Source organism: Ranitomeya variabilis, chromosome 7 (genome assembly GCF_051348905.1).
Source record: "Ranitomeya variabilis isolate aRanVar5 chromosome 7, aRanVar5.hap1, whole genome shotgun sequence".
Taxonomy (NCBI): Eukaryota; Metazoa; Chordata; class Amphibia; order Anura; family Dendrobatidae; genus Ranitomeya; species Ranitomeya variabilis.
Window position 1 is genome coordinate 6,314,088 of NC_135238.1, and position 19,875 is coordinate 6,333,962.

General features: G+C 49.0%; 1 protein-coding gene across 1 annotated transcript in view; it reads left to right on the forward strand.

Moving 5' to 3' along the window:
* The first annotated feature begins 12,258 nt into the window (after positions 1–12,258).
* The window catches only part of LOC143785108 (uncharacterized), a 53,585-nt gene continuing 45,968 nt past the window's right edge, over positions 12,259–19,875 (forward strand). The window contains exons 1-2 of the mRNA XM_077273780.1: positions 12,259–12,317; positions 19,411–19,746. Coding sequence (XP_077129895.1) covers positions 19,419–19,746 — 328 coding nt within the window. The 5' untranslated portion in view covers positions 12,259–12,317; positions 19,411–19,418. The remainder of the gene's footprint in view (positions 12,318–19,410; positions 19,747–19,875) is intronic.

The window sequence follows — 19,875 nt, forward strand, 5'->3', positions numbered from 1 at the left end:
TGGGAGGCCGACATGGCTTCCCAGGCTTCTGTTCCCCGGTCTGTGCCGGCGGGGGACAGAGAGCAGCAGCAACAGCAACTGGCCCAAGAGGGACTGAGGAGGTCAGGACGGGTGAAGAAAACCTTACCCACCTACACCACCGCTGAGACGGCTCATCGTCCGCCCAGAGAGGGAGACAGGGGCACCCCAGGCCCCAGGAACGAGAGCCCAGGAACATCCTGGGGGGAGAGGAGCTCCGGCGAGTCCACGAGTACCTTCTCCTCCCGAGTGGTCGCCATGCTACGTGAGTATGAGGACGCCGGCAAAGTACTGACCGGGCTGAAGGAGGAGCTGCGGGAGGCTCGGATCCTGAATACCCGAGCCTCTAACAAGGAGAAACCCGTGACCTCCCAGAGGTTCAGAGCCCTCAGAGATGAGGTGGCCCGGTTAGTGCTCCTCCGGGAGGGGATTGAGAAAAGCGCAGGTCCCTTCCTGGAGAGGTTTAGGAACCAGCGGCGGTTCTCAGAAATGAAGGGGTTAAATACCTCAGGAGAACCGCCAGCCGGCGTCCTAAGCGACGAGGAGGAGGAGGACGATGTGGTTGTGACTGGAGTCCTACAAGCTGGAACCAGCCGGGAGAGTGAGTCGCAGAGCCGACAACAGGGAAGCGGCCTCCCGGCACGGCAGAGGACTCCGACAGCACAGGCTGGAGTGTCAGCGGAGGAAGAGGAGGAGGGCGGTCTGCTACAGGAGATCAGACAGCTGGAGTCTCCAGTGAACCTGGACCGCTTCTCCTTTGGTGAGGACGAGCCAGCAGAGGAAACCAAGAAGAGGAAGAAGAAGACGACGGAGACCGCACGGGAGGTGGTGAGTTACAAATATGTACCGATGGATGATGTTACACCTACCACCTCCTGTGTAAACCCCACCAAACCTAAACGCACGGGCTCTGCAGTGGGTCTGGGGCATAGGCAAGGTGGGGAGAGGAGGAGGACGTCCGGCGGTGCTGCCGTCTGTGCGGGGAACAGTGCAGGGGGCGAGGCTGTGGAGGTACTCACGGCGCCGGACATAGGGGACCCCGAGGAGTTTCCCTCCCTGCCCTCTGCGGCTAAGCCGGTTATCACCGGGGCTGAGGGGGGTGAGGTGGGTGTCCACGCCGTTGCGAAAGGGGGACGGTGTGGGCAGACTCCATCCCTGCTCACTACGGCTGAGCCGGCCGACGCCGGGGCTGTGGGGGGCAGGTCCGAGGAACATGGTGCGGCGAAAGGAGGGCGCACTGTTGTGACAGGGGCGCAGTGCGCCTTAAAGGAGAACAGGCACGCAGCTGTGACAGGAGAGCAGCGTGTCCAAAAAGGACAGAAAAAGGATAAATCATCTGCAGGGAACAAGAGGCGCCCTGCTGTGACAGGGGGACAGAGTGCTCCAGCACCCCAGCATGACACCAGGACCGCGAAGTCTGTGGGTGCGGGGCAGGCGGCGCCCCCCAACGAGCAGCGGGCCCAAAATAATAAAGTGCAAACTGCTGCAGTGGGGGGGCAAGGCGCTCCAAGGACACAACAGAGAGTCAGCACCAATCAAGGGAAATCGAGTGTGGTGCTGCACCCCTCCCCCGGTCCGGCAGGTGTGAGTGCAGAGAAGCTAGCAGACACAAGTGAGGAAGGAATGGATGTGACTGTGGCAGGTGCAGAGAACACTGGGACAAATGGTGGTGACAATACAGGTAATAAAATGACGGGAAGTGGTGGCAGTGGTAAGGGGAATGAAAGGAGCTGTGCAGGAAATGATGGGAGTAGTAGTGGAGTGAATGATGGGAGTAGTGGTGGAGTGAATGGTGGGAATAGTGGTGGAATGAATGATGGGAGCAGTGGTGGAGTAAATGATGGGAGTAGTGATGTTGCAAATGATGGGAGTAGTGGAGGAGTGAATGAGGAGAGCATTACTGATGTTGGTGGAGGGGAAGCAGGTAGTGGTCCCGCTGCCCCCCCAGCGGTGGCGGGGGCTTCAGCCCCAAGCTATTCAGCAGCTGTCACTGCTGGGGGTAGTAGTGCGCCCTTGTCTGGTGACCCTGAGGATGGTGACTTGCAACAGCGCTTCCTGGACGCCCTGAGGAGAGGGGAGAGTTCCATCAATGTAGAGGGGAGGGAGGTTGATCTGTCTTTCTGGATAGAGAGACACGGTCTTTCCGCCTTCCGAGATAGAGGGGCAGAGACTGTCTGGTCTCTGCCAACACCAGGGCAGAGGAGCAACCGTAGGAACGTGGCCCGTCTCCAGTGGGTAAGCAAGGATGCCTGTCCTGATCGGTCAAAGGTTGCTGAGCTCCTGCTGGGGATGGGCTTCGTGGCATATGACATCTTCGCCTTGATCCATCCCTATGGGACCTCCTACTTCGATGTCAGCTTCGTGAGACCGGAGGGCCTTGAGCTTTTCTGGTCTCGCCATGAGCTGGCTCGGGGTCGCCCCGAATGGCAGGGTTTCCTCGCTGTGGCAATATCTCGCCAGAACTCAGTCAGGAAGGTGACCGTTTTGACCAGTAACGAGTCACTTTCCTGTGTCGACATCTCCACCTGGGTTGGACGATACGGCGACATCGTCGGTATTCCCGAGAAGACCCTCGATGAGCATGGTATCTGGTCAGGAGCCTGGACCTTCATGGTGAAATTGAAGGTTTCAGGAAACACCGTTACCCATATCCCTTCCTCAACATTTTTGGGGAGGGACAGGATCTTGATTTTCTACCGGGGGCAGCCTAAGGTCTGTCACAGGTGCGGCAGCCCCACACACTTCAGTGCGCAGTGTACCACCCAGAAATGCGCACTGTGTGGGGACCTCGGCCATCTTGCTGCTACCTGTGGCAGGATTAGGTGTAACCTGTGTGGTGACCTCGGTCACCCGTTCAGTCGCTGTCCGCGTTCCTTTGCCAATGCGGTCCTGAAAGCGGCGAGTGCGGGACAGGCGAAAGCCGGGACTAATCTCGCCGGTGAAGGGACCAGCAGAGGCGGAGGAGGCAGGGAACCGGTGAGGAGCAGGCTGCCGCCATCCAATATCAGGCGGCAGGAGCAGCGCCATGGGAAAAGGGGGCAGGGAGTAATGACCCTAAACTCTGACCCGGGTGCTCCACTTGCAGCTGAGGATCCTAAAGACAGCGAATTGAGCGAGGAAGTCAAGAGACTTGAAAGAGAGGAGCAAAAGGACGCCATGTCTGCCCAGGAACCTTCATCCGGTGACAGTCTGGATGAGGGAGAGGGGGAGTGGTCACAGCAAAAGAAAAAGGGTAACAGGAAAACAACTAAGGATAAGAGGGGGTCCGGGCCTCGAGCCTCCTCCTCGGAGTGCGACCCCTCTGACTCCGTAGCCCTGATCCAGGTGCCATTGGAAGGTCCAGCCGCCCCCCCTCTGGTGGATCTCTCTAACCGGTTCCGGGCCCTCCAGGACTCCCCTCCAGAGGGGGGCGATGGGGACCCGGGGCCGGAGGTTGCGGACGGGGTTGTTGGGGCTCAGGAGGTCGCTGGGTCTTCTTCTCAGGGGGCAAATACAAAGCCTTCTGGGGGGGGGACTACCTCGGGACCACCAGACAAGGGCCAGAGTGTATGTAAGGAGAGAATGGATGAGTCAGTTTGTCTTAAGCGCACTAAAAACTCATCATTGTCAGAGGAAGAGGGTGAAACTGTTGGGGGTGGGAAGAAAAAGGCTATCTAATTCAATCAATCATGATGGCGGCACCCACCCCGTTGACGCTGGCAACCATTAATGTTGCCAGCATAAAGTCAGAAGCGGCAAGGTACACGGCCTTTCATTTTCTCGGCCAACTTGACGCCGACATTTTGTTTTTGCAGGAGACCAGGTTGACCGACCTATCAACCATGCATAAAGCAAGGCGGGAGTGGAGGCATGGGCCCTCCTACTGGTCTCTCGCGGCCGAGCCGTATAGCGGGGTGGCGGTCCTTTTTAAGACCGCAGCGGTTGAATGCAGACGATTGATCGAGTTAGAAATGGGGAGATGCTTGATCCTAGATGTCTCCATGGGGGGACAGGAGCTTCGGCTCATTAACATCTACAGTCCCCAGTCCAAGTGGGACCGCAAGTGTCTCTTCATGAAGATCAAACCTTACTTATTTTCGAGTCGGCAGGTGGTCTTTGGAGGGGATTTCAACAATGTCACGAGACCCTGTGATAGAGGAGGTTCCGTAGACCGGCTGGCTTACGATTGCGTCGCGCTAAATAGGATAGTAAGTGAGGCACGCCTGGTGGATGTCCACATCCGGCACAACACAGGCCACGCGGGGTTCACCTATTTTAGAGGTAGTCAGTGCAGGTCTAGGATAGACAGGTTTTATTTGAAGGAGGAGGCCGTTTCCTCGCCGTTGTCGGTTGTGGAGGTGGAATTCTCCGATCACTGTTTGATTATGTTTTCTCTGAGCGTTACAGAGACTCCTCGGATGGGAAGAGGTTATTGGAAGCTGAATTCGTCACTCCTTGAGGAAGAAGCTGTAAGACGGTCCTTTGAGGAATTTCTTCAGAGCCAGGTACCGCTGCTGGGCCTAAGTAACACTAAGTCGGAGTGGTGGGAGATGTTCAAACATCGGGTGGCGAGATTCTTCCGGCAACTCTCGAACCTCAGAAGCCTGAACAGGGATCGCCTGTATCAGAGCCTGAGGAGGAAACTCGAGCAACTTGTCTCGACTGGGGGTAGCCGCGAGGCGATCTCCAGTGTGAAATCCTTGCTAAAGAGGTGTCAGTACGATACGCACGCATCTTTGGTTTTTGAGAGGGACTACGGGAAGTACTACTCGCCCGACCCCTACAGAAGCTGCAAGATGTCAGTGAATAGTAAGATAGTGACGGGGCTGATGGACAGTACGGGATCCCTGAGAAGGTCCAGATCAGGGATCTTGGAGGTCGTCAGTTCATACTACTCGCACCTCTTGGGAAGGAAGGAACTGGATCGTGACAGGATGTCGGCTTTCCTGGCTGAAGCTGTTCCTGAGCCAGGGGCTGACCTCTCGCTGGGCGGTTTGGCAGAAGCGATCAAAGAAGAGGAAGTGAGACTGGCGATCGATGGGCTCCGGCCCAAAAAATCGCCAGGTCCGGATGGCTTAACATCCGAGTTCTTTAAGACCTTTAGGGACTCCTTGGTCCCCCTCTTGACTCAGGTGTTTAATGAGTGTCTCTCCTCGGGCACTCTGCCGAGATCATTAAGGAGGTCGGCTCTGATCATTTTGTCAAAGGGTAAGGATCCATCACGCATTGAGAATTGGCGTCCCATATCACTTCTCAATGTGGACAGGAAGGTTTTGGCTAAGATACTCTTCAACAGGCTGGTGAAATTTGCGCCGCGGCTCCTTTCGGAGGCCCAGCACTGTTGCGTTCCTGGCCGTAGCACTTTCAGTGCTGTTCTGGGTGTCCGAGAGGCCGTGGAGCAAGGCAGGGCGGGCCTTTGGAAGGGGTTCTTGCTGACCCTGGATCAGGCAAAAGCCTTTGATCGGGTTGACCACGAGTACCTCTGGTCCACTCTTTTGAGGTATGGTCTGCCTGGAGGGTTTGTGGACTGGCTTAAGACCTTGTACGCAGGGGCTGAGACTTTCCCTCTGGTAAACGGGTGGATTGGACAACCTTTCGGGGTAGAGTCCGGTGTCCGCCAGGGCTGCCCTCTTAGCCCTTTGCTTTACGCGTTTGCGATCGATCCCTTCCTCAGAAGGGTCGATTGTGGGCCGTTGGCGGGGGTGGGGATGGGCGGGGTGGCGCCGGAGGCTATCCTGAGGGTAGTGGCCTACGCGGATGACGTCACGGTCTTTGTTTCTTCGCAAGAGGAGGCGATGGTGGTGATGTCAGAAGTGGAGAGCTACTCGGAGGCATCCGGGTCCAAGGTCAACCAGGACAAGTGTGAGAGTCTCTGGCTGGGAGGCGGGGATCCCGCGTTTGATCTTCCGGACACCCTCCCCGAACCCCAAGAACATGCCAAAGTCCTAGGCATCGAATTTGGCCAGGGTGATTACCCCACGAAAAACTGGGAAGGCAGAATCAAAGGTGTCGCCCAAAGAGTGGACCAATGGAAGGGTTGGTCTTTGACCCTGAGGGAAAGGGTTGACCTGTGCAAAGCTTTCCTGCTCCCCTTGCTAATCTACCTGGGCAGCGTCTGTGTCTTACCAGAGCCTCTCTGGACACGGGTCTACAGTCTGTTCTTCCAGATGTTATGGGGGAATAGACTGAATCTAGTCAAACGGGAGGTCACTTACCGCACGAGGAGACTAGGGGGGTTGAATATGGTAAACCCCGTGGTGTTCCTAGTGAACACCTTTTTGAAAGTTAACGTGGCAAACCTCTGGAAAGAGAGGGCTCCTCCGTGGGTATTCTCCTGCAAGGGATGGTTTCAGCCTTTCTTCCAGGAATGGGAGACAGGGGGAAGATTGAAGGATCTCCGCACACCGCACGGGCATCTCCCGGCTTATGTTACCCCGGTTCTGAAAATGATGCGCCGGTGGGGTCTGGGAATGTGGGAAGTGAGGTCCCTCCCGAGGAAACTCCTCGACATGCGGGTCTTGCTTTCGCATTTTCAGAAACCATTGGTCCTCAAGGACTGCCCAAGTCGGGATCTAGAGGTTGGGTTAAGTTTGCTAAATTCTAGCAGGATCCCCAAGAAGTATTGGGACTTGACTTGGCGCTGCTTCCAAGGTAAGTTGTATGTGAAGGACAATTTGAAGCACAGGAGCTCCGTGGACAGGAATTGTCCCCGTGAGGCTTGCGCTACCATGCTGGAAAGCATGGAGCACTTCCTGCTTCATTGTCCTTTTAATACAGAGGTGTACAACAGGCTGGGCGCTTCCATTGGTTGGCCGCGGCTGGCCACTCTGTCCTATGCCGAGTGGGCCTATGGAGCGTTCAGAGACCTCGGGAGAAGGGACCGAGCCACTTTATTCTTAGTCAGCGCAGTGGTCAGGTACTTCACGTGGAACGCACGAGTTTTAGTTTCGACGCAGCATAAAATCCTCCGTGTAGATGAAGTTTGTAGCAGCATCCTAGGTGCCCTGGTGAAGGTGCGTTCTCTGGAGTGCGAAAGACTGGGTGCCCGGAGGGCGGCCCATCTCTGGAGGGGTTTCTCCTTCGGGGTGCCTTAGTTCGTTAGCGCTCCTATATCCTGGTGGTGGGCTGATATCTTTACACCCTAGATTTTTGTTTTGTATCTCTGTTCCCTGAATAGAAGGTTTGCAGGCATCGAACTTGAGCCTTGGGTGGTGAGTATGTAGGTTGTGAAGTTGGTTTATGTATATATTGTATATAGTGTATTGTATATATTGTATATAGTGTGTATAATAGAGGGTCTTAGTTAGGTTGGGTGGGGGATTGGGGGGTTTCAACAGCGGTGATATGAGACTGATCTGGCCTGGCCCAGGCCCCGCCTGGGGAAAAACTTTGGGGCCTGATCCTAGCTCGGATAATTCCTGAACTTTGTGGCCAGAGCTGGATCAGGGGTGGCGGGATAGTTAGTGTAGGTGTGTGTATATATATATAAAAAAAAAAATATATATAATAAAAAAAAAAAAAAAAAAAAAAATTTAATAATAATAATTTTGTATAGTGTATTGTATTTAGGTTTGTTGTAGGGTGTATGTGGCGGTGCAAGCGGGTGGCTGTAAGGTAAGGCAGTGGGACCAGTAGGGTTTTGCTGTGTTTGCGGCGTTGTATAAATCTGTATATAATGTGTTTATAGTGTATATATTGTTTATATTGTATATAGGACGGTGTGAATGTAGTTGGGGTTGTATATAGTAGTATGAATGAAGCTGGGCCGGGGGTCTTGTATGATTTTATTACTATTTATAATTTTTACAGGGGTATTAATGTAAGTTATGAGTATTTTGTTTGTTGTCTTTTCTTTTTGCTTTCTTTATTTAATTGGAATTTTCTTTCTTGTCCCTGATTAGTAGGTTTCTTTTTTGTCTTTTGTGGCCGTCTGATTGGAGCTTTGTTCTTATGTTTTGTTTTGTTGTGTTCTATTTGTAGTGTATCATAGTTAGTGTCATGTGAAAGTATTTTATTTAATAAAAGACTCACTGTTTTCTGTGGTGTTACATAGGACTGCAGGTGACATCTACTACATTATCTGTACTCAGAGAGTTATCACTGTTTTCTGTGGTGTTACATAGGACTGCAGGTGACATCTACTACATTATCTGTACTCCATTATCTGTACTCAGAGAGATATCACTGTGTTATCTGTGGTGTTACATAGGACTGCAGGTGACATCTACTACATTATCTGTACTCAGAGAGTTATCACTGTGTTATCTGTGGTGTTACATAGGACTGCTGGTGGCATCTACTACATTATCTGTACTCAGAGTTATCACTGTGTTATCTGTGGTGTTACATAGGACTGCAGGTGACATCTACTACATTATCTGTACTTAGAAAGTTATCACTATGCTATCTGTGGTGTTACATAGGACTGCAGGGGACATATCCTACATTATCTGTACTCAGAGAGTTATCACTGTGTTATCTGTGGTGTTACATAGGACTGCAGGTGACATCTACTACATTATCTGTACTCAGAGAGTTATCACTGTGTTATCTGTGGTGTTACATAGGACTGCAGGGGACATCTACTACATTATCTGTACTCAGAGAAATATCACTGTGTTATCTGTGGTGTTACATAGGACTGCAGGTGACATCTACTACATTATCTGTACTCAGAGAGTTATCACTGTGTTATCTGTAGTGTTACATAGCACTGCAGTTGACATCTACTACATTATCTGTACTCAGAGAGTTATCACTATGTTATCTGTAGTGTTACATAGGACTGCAGGTGACATCCACTACATTTTCTCTTCTCAGAAAGTTACCAGCATGTTGCACTGTTTGGACTTGCAGAAACTGAAGTTTTAACCTATGACATACACCTTGCTGGATCTTTGTGCCCGCATTCTCCACCATATGTGACAGGATTAGAGAATTAGCTCACTGGATCGCCGTCTTCTGGGTAAGACAAACACTAAATTTAGTCTCAAATGATAATATGCACTTACCCTAGTCCATCATAAGGCTTCTTTCACACTTGCGTTTTCTGCTGTACGTCATTGTGCAGCAAAATTACGTATCGATGGACATCACGAAATTAGGGAAAACCGTGTGTGACGCATCCAGTGTAATGACGGATGCGTCGTCCACAAATTCCGGGAATGAAATTTCCAGGGACACGAGAGAGAGAGAGAGAGAGAGAGAGAGAACAAACTTTTTTCCGGATTTGAAAATCCTTCCGGTCATGCTCATAGGGGAAAAACTGGATACGTCGCTGGATTCCTGTGTGTGACGGTCAGCGACGGATCCTGCATTTATTGGCTACCATTATAGCTGACGACGGGCAGCGCAGGATACGTTGCTGACCGATTTTCCAACGTGCAGAAAAAACGTTCTTATGAACGTTTTCTCCACACCACGGACCGCTATTTTCCGACGGATCCAGTGCTCAACGGATGAAACGGATGGCCATTCATCACAATCCGTCGCTAATACAAGTCTATGGGAAAATGCAGGATCCTGCAGTCTCAAAAATTGATGGATTGTGATGGAAGCTGAAAAACGCAAGTGTGAAAGTAGGCTTAAATATCACAATTTATCAAAGGGGGAAATGCCTAGTTTAGAGAATCTTGAAAAGGACCACACCATTACGATAAAACCCTCTGACAAGGGGGGCAACGTAGTTGTCAGGAACACACCAGAATACAAATTCCTATGTCTCTAACTGCTAGATATGAGATATTACCACAAAATCCTACAAAAGAGTTCCTAAAAAACATGGTCAATGAAGGGTATCACTCTGGGGTGCTTGAGAGCAATAAAAAATATTTCCTGACCCCTACCTGCAAAGTAATGGTCACATTTTATTGCCTGCCAAAAAATCCGCAAGGGTCTAAATCCCCTGAAAGGCAGACCTATTGTGGCAGGAATAAACAGTCTAACACAGAATCTTGGTATACACGTTGATCCATGGGCAGACATACCGCCTGTTAAACTGGTGCAGCTGCATCGGGGCCCCGAGGCTCTGGAGGCTCCTGCAGGGCAGCTAATAATGAGGGCAATCTGGCCAGTTTATCCAGCCCTTCATCAGGGAGGGGCCCTGGCCAGATTGCCCTCATATGCGGCGGGCAGGGAGAAATCCCTGCAGCTCCGCTGCCTGCAAGAGAAAATGACAGTGTAGCGGACCTGCAGGGATCCTTCCTGCTTCCTGCCTGGGCTTCCTGTCTCACACAGCAGCGGCTGAATGACATCATCAGACAGGAAGCTGCCGGCAATGGTGCGGGTCGAACTAGCCACACACACACACCACCCACCTATGGGAGTGATTACAGCTACATAATGTGACCAGGGTTTGGTCACATGGTGAAGAGTGTATGGACCTGGAAGGTTCAGAGTGTGACCCGTCATGCGTTTTGGCATGTGTTTGCGTTTGTTATGTGCATGGTGGAGGCAGTGACATCATTTTCTGGACATGCGCAGTCTAAAGTACGCATGCGTATCGAACCAATGGTCTAAAGTACAAATGCATACCCATAGACAGTAATGCGGACGATTGCGCAATATTTGACTCCTCAAACAATGCAACATGTTGCTTTTACCGGAAACCGCCACACACCGCCAAACGACGCATGCATACGCATCCGCATGCAAAAGCATGTCCCTGCGTACACCATGCTAAAGATATGTACACATGACGCATGCGGATGTATGCAGATCATAGCTGCGCACAGAAACGCTAATGTGAACCCAGCCTTACCCTTTTTTTTTGGCCGAAACACACAAACTTTACACTTCCCTTTTTATTTATTTATAATACAGAACACCTACATTAATTCACACCCTCAGTACTTTATTACACATTTCCCCTGATTTTTATTACCTTAGTTTTATCCTTCTTTGCCATTATTATTTTTTTAGTCATCTTTTTTTCTTCCTTTACTATTTGGCATTTCATCATGAGCTTTATTAAATGCTTCCTCCTTAATGTCACTAGTAGATGTGTCGCAGCACCGTTACATACACAAACGCCCCTATCTTTTGTAAATTCTTCCTTACCTTGTCAGAGACACACATATAATCTCGGGATTCGGCTTGACGCGTGGGGACCGCCTCGTGACTTCCAGCCCCGCACATCTGGTGACGTGAGCCTTCCACTCTTGCGTTCCAAGCGCAGGGATCTGGAAGTCTCCTTTTACACAGAGGAGGTTCAGCGATCTGCGCAAGCACAACAAACAGCCGAGTTGCTGCCTCATTCTAATCCCTATGTTTAAACTTTTACGTCCCCCCTTTTTTAAATGATCATGATAACATATTTCATTTTACTTTATGTCTAGGCCTCAGTCTCCCTACGCAGCCAGTGTTTGGGATTTTTGTATGAGCATGTGACTAAATTATGGTTGCAAAAATATTTAGAATTGCCGCCACGGAAGTCTATGATTTTAATATCTGAATGAAGGGCTTATCGTATGATGTCTGTGTTTACACCCGGCAGCAAAATAACTTCTCCGTAACATGTCATGGATACAGATTACGGCATCTTACCTGTGCGCATGCGCCGTTGTGAGCGCTTGCACACAACTCAGGACCTTGAGGTTCATATGCCGGATATCCGGTGGATGTCTGCGGTCCAAAAACCCGAAGTATCAGAGATCAGTGGCCCAAAGTCTTTACCTTTTTAAGATACAAGTTACTTATTCAAATCAGTAAAAATTGTCCATTGGAGTAATTGTTTTCTTCCAGTAGTTTTTATTGTTTTCACATTTTAGTTAACAAATAAGGAGAAGGGTGGGTAGGATAGGAAGAAGGGAATAATAACTTTATTGGGGTACGGGAAGACAAGATATAGGAGGAGGGGAAGGGTGAAGAATGAGGAGAAATACTAATTATTAGAAACTCTCGTAAGCAATTAGCAAGATTTGTGTGAACAATGACATTATCCTACAATAGTCTGCGAAATTGTACGCCGGTACTGACCACGTATGGGCCACGTTGTAATGAGGGTGCGGTGGGAAATCCTTATCTGTATGTCTGCAGTGTGAGATCAGTGCCCCAAAGCCTTTTCACCCTTTTGATAACACCGGTGCCCACTTTGATGCCGATCCTTGTGCCCCTTGTATGTTCTGCAGCCTATTTTACACTTAAACTTAAACTTCTCAAAAACTTAAAAGAAAAGATTGCAAATAAGAAGTTGCTGAATAAACATCACCAACTTCTGCCTAAAAGACCAAATAGGTCGAAGAAAAAAAACAACATCGAAATTGAGAGGACGAGGAGATTCTTTCACTTTTACTTTGCTAATCTGACGTGGAAACAAGCAGGTAAGATGATGCAGAAAGAGGGATAGAGGGGATAAATAAGGGTGAGGTGCCCCCTTCTCCATCTGTGCCCCCCCTGAATATCTGCAATGTCCAGAGCCCCCACTGCAGACCCCGGAGCTGGAGGGTCCACAGACTCTGACAACCAGAGGAGTGACTCAGGCCGAGCCATTACAGTCTCGGCTGGGTTCACCTCTGATTCTTGGCAGGTCGCTAAGTTGTGGGTAGATTTCCCAGAGATATTTGTGTAGGACCGTGCAGATTGTATTCTGCAGAGATCAGACCTCATGGTGTCCCCTCTGCTCCTGAGGTGTCTACCCACCACCCCGACCACCACCCAGGATCTCTGTGGCACACGTGGCTACGGTGGGAATTGCCCCTTATTAAGTTTATCATTGTCATCCATGGTGTTAACCCTGTGTGATCTTCCCTGATGAATGTCATCACACCAAATATAATCTTTGCTGTTGTGAATTTGGATTCTGGGCTCCCCCGGTGGCCGCTTGTGGAATTGGACTTGTCATCCTCTTTCCTGTTTCACCTGGTTCCATCAGTAGTGGGTGTCGCTATTTAAGCTCATTTCTCTGGTGGTTTCTTGCCGGTCAACAATGTTATCTGATGCCTCTCAGTGCTTGTTCCTGCTTCTAGACTACTACTAGATAAGTTGGACTTTTGTCCATGTTTTGTTTTGCCTATTTGTTCCAGTTCACAGCTGAAGTTTTGTTACTGTGTCTGGAAAGCTCTCGTTGATCAGGGATTGCTACTCTGGCGTTATGAGTTAATGCCAGAGTTTAAGGTAATCTCTGGATGGTGTTTTGTTAGTGTTTTTCTGCTGACCATGAAAGTATACTATCTGTCTTCTGCTATCTAGTAAGCGGACCTCAAATTTGCTAAGACTATTTTCCTGCTGCGTTTGTTGTTTCATCTGAACTCACCGTCATTATATGTGGGGGGCTACTGTCTTCTTGGGAATATTTCTCTAGAGGTGAGCCAGGTCTTATATTTCCCTCTGCTAGCTATTTAGGTCTTAGGCCAGAGCTGGGCATCTAGCGATAAATAGGAAATGCTACCTGGCTATTTCTAGTTGCGCGGCAGGCTTAGTTCATGGTCAGTATAGTTCCATCTTCCGAGAGCTTGTCCCTCTATAGGCTTGCTATGATCTCTGCCTGCAGAGATCATGACAGTTTGACCGGCCAATAAAGTGTTAAAAGACCCAGGTTGAGAAAGGAGAGTTATAAGAAGTCTGCTGGAATTTTTTTTTTTTTTTTTTTTCCTCCAGTCTGCCTTGCTGCAGTCTTTTTTCTCTCTCTCCTCCTAATCTCTGTATGGCTCTGTGTGCACCTGACAATAATGGATCTCCAGAGTGTAACTGCGGGTTTGAATAATCTCATCACGAAAGTACAAAATTTACAAGATTTTGTGGTACATGCTCCGGTATCTGAGCCGAGAATTCCTTTGCCGGAGTTCTTCACAGGGAATAGAGCTAGCTTCCAGAATTTCCGAAATAATTGTAAGCTTTATTTGTCCCTGAAGTCTCGTTCTGCTGGAGACCCTGCTCAGCAGGTTAGGATTGTGATTTCCTTGCTCAGGGGTGACCCTCAAGATTGGGCCTTCTCATTGCCAGCAGGGGATCCTGCGTTACGCGATGTGGATGCGTTTTTTCTGGCCTTGGGCTTGCTTTATGAGGAACCTCATTTGGAACTTCAGGCAGAAAAAACTTTGATGGCACTATCTCAGGGGCAAGACGAAGCTGAAGTTTTCTGCCAAAAATTCCGTAAATGGTCTGTGCTTACTCAGTGGAATGAGTGCGCCTTGGCGGCAACTTTCAGAGAAGGTCTCTCTGATGCCGTTAAGGATGTTATGGTGGGGTTCCCTGTGCCTGCAGGTCTGAATGAGTCCATGACAATGGCTATTCAGATTGATAGGCGTCTGCGGGAGCGCAAACCGGTGCACCATCTGGCGGTGTCTATGGAAAAGACGCCAGAAAGTATGCAGTGTGATAGAATTCTGTCCAGGAGCGAGCGACAGAATTTTAGACGGAAGAATGGATTGTGTTTCTATTGTGGGGATTCTACTCATGTTATATCAGCATGCTCTAGGCGTACAAAGAAGCTTGATAAGTCTGTTTCCATTGGCACCATTCAGTCTAAGTTTATTTTGTCTGTAACCCTGATTTGCTCTTTGTCATCCATTGCCACGGACGCCTATGTTGACTCTGGCGCCGCTCTGAGTCTTATGGATTGGTCCTTTGCCAATCGTTGTGGTTTTGATTTAGAGCCTTTGGAGACTCTTATTCCTCTGAAGGGGATTGACTCCACCCCATTGGCTAATAATAAACCACAATACTGGACACAAGTAACCATGCGTATCAATCCGGATCACCAGGAGATTATTCGTTTCCTGGTGCTGTATAATTTACATGACGATTTGGTACTGGGATTGCCATGGTTGCAGTCTCACAACCCAGTCTTGGACTGGAGAGCAATGTCTGTGTTGAGCTGGGGATGTAAGGGTATTCATGGGGACTTACCTTTGGTTTCTATTTCGTCGTCTATTCCCTCTGAAGTCCCTGAGTTCCTCTCTGATTATCAAGATGTCTTTGACGAACCCAAGCTTGGGTCGTTACCTCCGCACCGTGAGTGCGATTGTGCCATAGATTTGATACCGGGTTGTAAATATCCCAAGGGTCGTTTGTTTAATCTGTCTGTGCCGGAACATGCTGCTATGCGGGAATATATAAAGGAGTCTTTGGAAAAGGGACATATTCGTCCATCTTCTTCTCCCTTGGGAGCTGGGTTTTTCTTTGTCTCAAAAAAAGACGGCTCTTTGAGACCATGTATTGATTATCGGCTTCTGAATAAGATCACTGTTAAGTATCAATACCCATTGCCATTGCTTACTGATTTGTTTGCTCGTATAGAGGGTGCTAAGTGGTTCTCTAAAATTGATCTTCGTGGGGCGTATAATTTGGTGCGGATCAGGCAGGGGGATGAGTGGAAGACCGCATTTAATACGCCCGAGGGCCACTTTGAGTATTTGGTCATGCCTTTCGGTCTTTCTAATGCCCCTTCAGTTTTCCAGTCTTTTATGCATGATATTTTCCGCGATTTTCTGGATAAATTTATGATAATATATCTGGATGATATTCTGATTTTTTCTGATGACTGGGACTCTCATGTCCAGCAGGTCAGGAGAGTTTTTCAGGTTCTGCGGTCTAATTCTTTATGTGTGAAGGGGTCTAAGTGCGTTTTTGGGGTCCAGAAAATTTCCTTTTTGGGGTATATTTTTTCTCCCTCTTCCATTGAGATGGATCCCGTCAAGGTGCAAGCTATTTGTGACTGGACTCAGCCCTCCTCTCTTAAGGGTCTTCAGAGATTTTTGGGCTTTGCCAACTTTTACCGCCGATTTATTGCTGGTTTTTCGGATGTCGTTAAACCACTGACTGATTTGACCAGACAAGGCGCTGATGTTGCTAATTGGTCCCCTCATGCTGTAGAGGCCTTTCAGGAGCTTAAGCGCCGTTTTGCCTCTGCCCCTGTGTTGCGTCAGCCTGATGTGAATCTGCCTTTTCAGGTTGAGGTTGACGCTTCGGAGATCGGAGCTGGGGCAGTGTTGTCGCAGAAAGGTTCCGACTGCTCCGTCATTAGGCCTTGTGCCTTCTTTTCTCGCAAATTTTCGCCCGCAGAGCGGAATTATGATGTTGGGAATCGGGAGCTTTTGGCCATGAAGTGGGCGTTTGAGGAGTGGCGCCATTGGCTCGAGGGGGCTAGGCATCAGGTGGTGGTATTGACTGACCACAAAAATTTGATTTATCTTGAGACTGCCAGACGCCTGAATCCTAGACAGGCGCGCTGGTCTTTATTTTTTTCTCGCTTTAATTTTGTGGTGTCATACCTACCGGGTTCTAAGAATGTTAAGGCAGATGCCCTTTCTAGGAGTTTTGACCCGGACTCTCCTGGTAATTCTGAACCCACAGGTATCCTTAGGGAGGGAGTAATTTTGTCGGCCGTTTCTCCTGATCTGCGGCGGTCCTTGCAAGAGTTTCAGGCGGATAGACCGGATCGTTGTCCGCCTGATAGACTGTTTGTTCCGGATGATTGGACCAGCAGAGTCATCTCTGAGGTACATTCTTCTGCATTGGCAGGTCATCCCGGAATTTTTGGTACCAGGGATTTGGTGGCAAGATCCTTCTGGTGGCCTTCCCTGTCACGAGATGTGCGAGTCTTTGTGCAGTCATGTGACGTTTGTGCTCGGGCCAAGTCTTGTAGTTCTCGGGCTAGCGGACTGCTGTTGCCCTTGCCTATTCCTAAGAGGCCTTGGACACACATCTCGATGGATTTTATTTCAGATCTGCCTGTTTCCCAGAAGATGTCTGTCATCTGGGTGGTCTGTGACCGTTTCTCTAAAATGGTCCATTTGGTTCCTCTGCCCAAGTTGCCTTCTTCTTCTGAGTTGGTTCCTCTGTTTTTTCAGAATGTTGTCCGATTGCACGGTATTCCTGAGAATATTGTTTCTGACAGAGGTACCCAATTTGTGTCTAGATTTTGGCGGGCATTCTGTGCTAGGATGGGCATAGATTTGTCTTTTTCATCTGCTTTTCACCCTCAGACTAATGGCCAGACCGAGCGGACTAATCAGACCCTGGAGACATATCTGAGGTGTTTTGTCTCTGCTGACCAGGATGATTGGGTTGCTTTTTTGCCATTGGCAGAGTTCGCCCTCAATAATCGGGCCAGCTCTTCCACCTTGGTGTCCCCGTTTTTCTGTAATTCGGGGTTTCACCCTCGATTTTCCTCCGGTCAGGTGGAATCCTCGGATTGTCCTGGAGTGGATGCGGTGGTGGAGAGATTGCATCACATCTGGGGGCAGGTTATGGACAATTTGAAGTTGTCCCAGGAGAAGACTCAGCGTTTTGCCAACCGTCATCGTCGTGTTGGTTCTCGGCTTTGTGTTGGAGATTTGGTGTGGTTGTCTTCTCGTTTTGTCCCTATGAGGGTCTCTTCTCCTAAGTTTAAACCTCGGTTCATCGGTCCTTATAGAATATTGGAGATTCTTAATCCTGTTTCTTTCCGTTTGGACCTCCCTGCGTCCTTTTCCATTCATAACGTTTTTCATCGGTCGTTATTGCGCAGGTATGAGTTACCTGTGGTACCTTCAGTTGAGCCTCCTGCTCCGGTGTTGGTTGAGGGTGAGTTGGAGTACGTTGTGGAGAAAATTTTGGACTCTCGTGTTTCCAGACGGAGACTCCAGTATCTGGTTAACTGGAAGGGTTACGGCCAGGAGGATAATTCTTGGGTCAATGCATCTGATGTTCATGCTTCTGATCTTGTTCGTGCCTTCCATAGGGCTCATCCTGGTCGCCCTGGTGGATCTGGTGAGGGTTCGGTGCCCCCTCCTTGAGGGGGGGGTACTGTTGTGAATTTGGATTCTGGGCTCCCCCGGTGGCCGCTTGTGGAATTGGACTTGTCATCCTCTTTCCTGTTTCACCTGGTTCCATCAGTAGTGGGTGTCGCTATTTAAGCTCATTTCTCTGGTGGTTTCTTGCCGGTCAACAATGTTATCTGATGCCTCTCAGTGCTTGTTCCTGCTTCTAGACTACTACTAGATAAGTTGGACTTTTGTCCATGTTTTGTTTTGCCTATTTGTTCCAGTTCACAGCTGAAGTTTTGTTACTGTGTCTGGAAAGCTCTCGTTGATCAGGGATTGCTACTCTGGCGTTATGAGTTAATGCCAGAGTTTAAGGTAATCTCTGGATGGTGTTTTGTTAGTGTTTTTCTGCTGACCATGAAAGTATACTATCTGTCTTCTGCTATCTAGTAAGCGGACCTCAAATTTGCTAAGACTATTTTCCTGCTGCGTTTGTTGTTTCATCTGAACTCACCGTCATTATATGTGGGGGGCTACTGTCTTCTTGGGAATATTTCTCTAGAGGTGAGCCAGGTCTTATATTTCCCTCTGCTAGCTATTTAGGTCTTAGGCCAGAGCTGGGCATCTAGCGATAAATAGGAAATGCTACCTGGCTATTTCTAGTTGCGCGGCAGGCTTAGTTCATGGTCAGTATAGTTCCATCTTCCGAGAGCTTGTCCCTCTATAGGCTTGCTATGATCTCTGCCTGCAGAGATCATGACACTTTGCCGTGCGAGAATGTTGGGGAGCGGCCAGAGGAAATGTGAAATGCCGCAGATGTTTCACAGTGAGAACTTAGCCTTAATGGTATACTAGCAACCTGTCAGGTCAGGGATATTGGTGTGTAAGGTCTGGTGAGTCGCCCGCCAGGGCTGGGGTGTACCTGGTGCCGGGTCCGGTGTTCACAGGGGGATGTCACGGTGGCGAATTCCTAACCTGCAGCTCCATATCAATGGTAATCTCAAAGTCCCTATATTTCTTTGCCAGAACCCACATATTAACTACCAAAGTGCCCCTATATATCACAGTGAGGACCCCCATAAAGGCACCTACCACAGTGCAGCTATAATTCCCAGCGAGCACCCCCAGAATGGCAGTTATCACACTACACTTATAAATCCTAGCCAAGAACTGCTGGGAGACTCAAATGAAACGTTATCAGGAGGCAAAGTCTGTGGTCACTGCTATGGCCTCTACCCCCTCCCTGAAGTGAAGCATCGTGATGCTCGTTTCAGGGGCTGGGCTAGTCCCTGCATGATGTGCACTGTGTGATGTGCACAATGACAGTGCACTCTACCGCCAACTGTGCACAATGACAGTGCACTCTTTCGCCGACTTAGATTGGCAATAATAATCCAGTAACAGAGCGCACTGTCAGTGCACGTTGTAAACTGAATATCTGGAGTACAGAGACCAGTGATGTCACTTGCGGGGGATTCTCCAATTAAGTATCATCAAAAAAATAAAGAAAAGCAGTTGGGTTTTGTCATTAGGGAAGAATCAGGAATTTTTTAATTCAAGTATAGTAGTAAATAGTTTTGATTATGGATTTAAACAGGGATTTAAGATGAAAAATAATGTGAATTTCCGAACACCCCTTTAATTCTAACTTAGAATTAGTTGTTTCAAGTCATAATGTATTAATTAACGCTTTAATGAATCTTCTTCCTGTGTGATCTCCCTTATCCAGCAGGGAATATGGGAGACGTGGATCTAAAACAGAGGATCCTGACCTACCAGTTGGAAGGCTCTAGCTTAGGAGGTCTTGGCTACACACGTATCTTGCTCCAATTTTGTGGACTTGCCGGTCATGGCAAATCCTCACTCATCAACTCCTTCATTTATACCTTAAATGGTGGAAAGTTCTCAGTGTCTGCCCCAGTGGCCAAAGGAGAGGAGAACAAAGGAGGAGGGTGCACTGTGGAGAGACTACCATATGGGCTCACTGACATCATCACAATGGTGGACAATCGAGGCTTTGGCAAAGCAGACAGCTTTGAGAGAGAAGAAGTTTATTCTCAGATGGGTAAGTCCTCCTAGAAGGCTACAGTGAGGAACAGAAATTTACTTCTGGCCAAGATTAAGGCATATCCTGCTGGGACATGTTGGTTAGTTCATGGCTCCTTTGTGTTTTGATGCCTTATTTTAACCATGA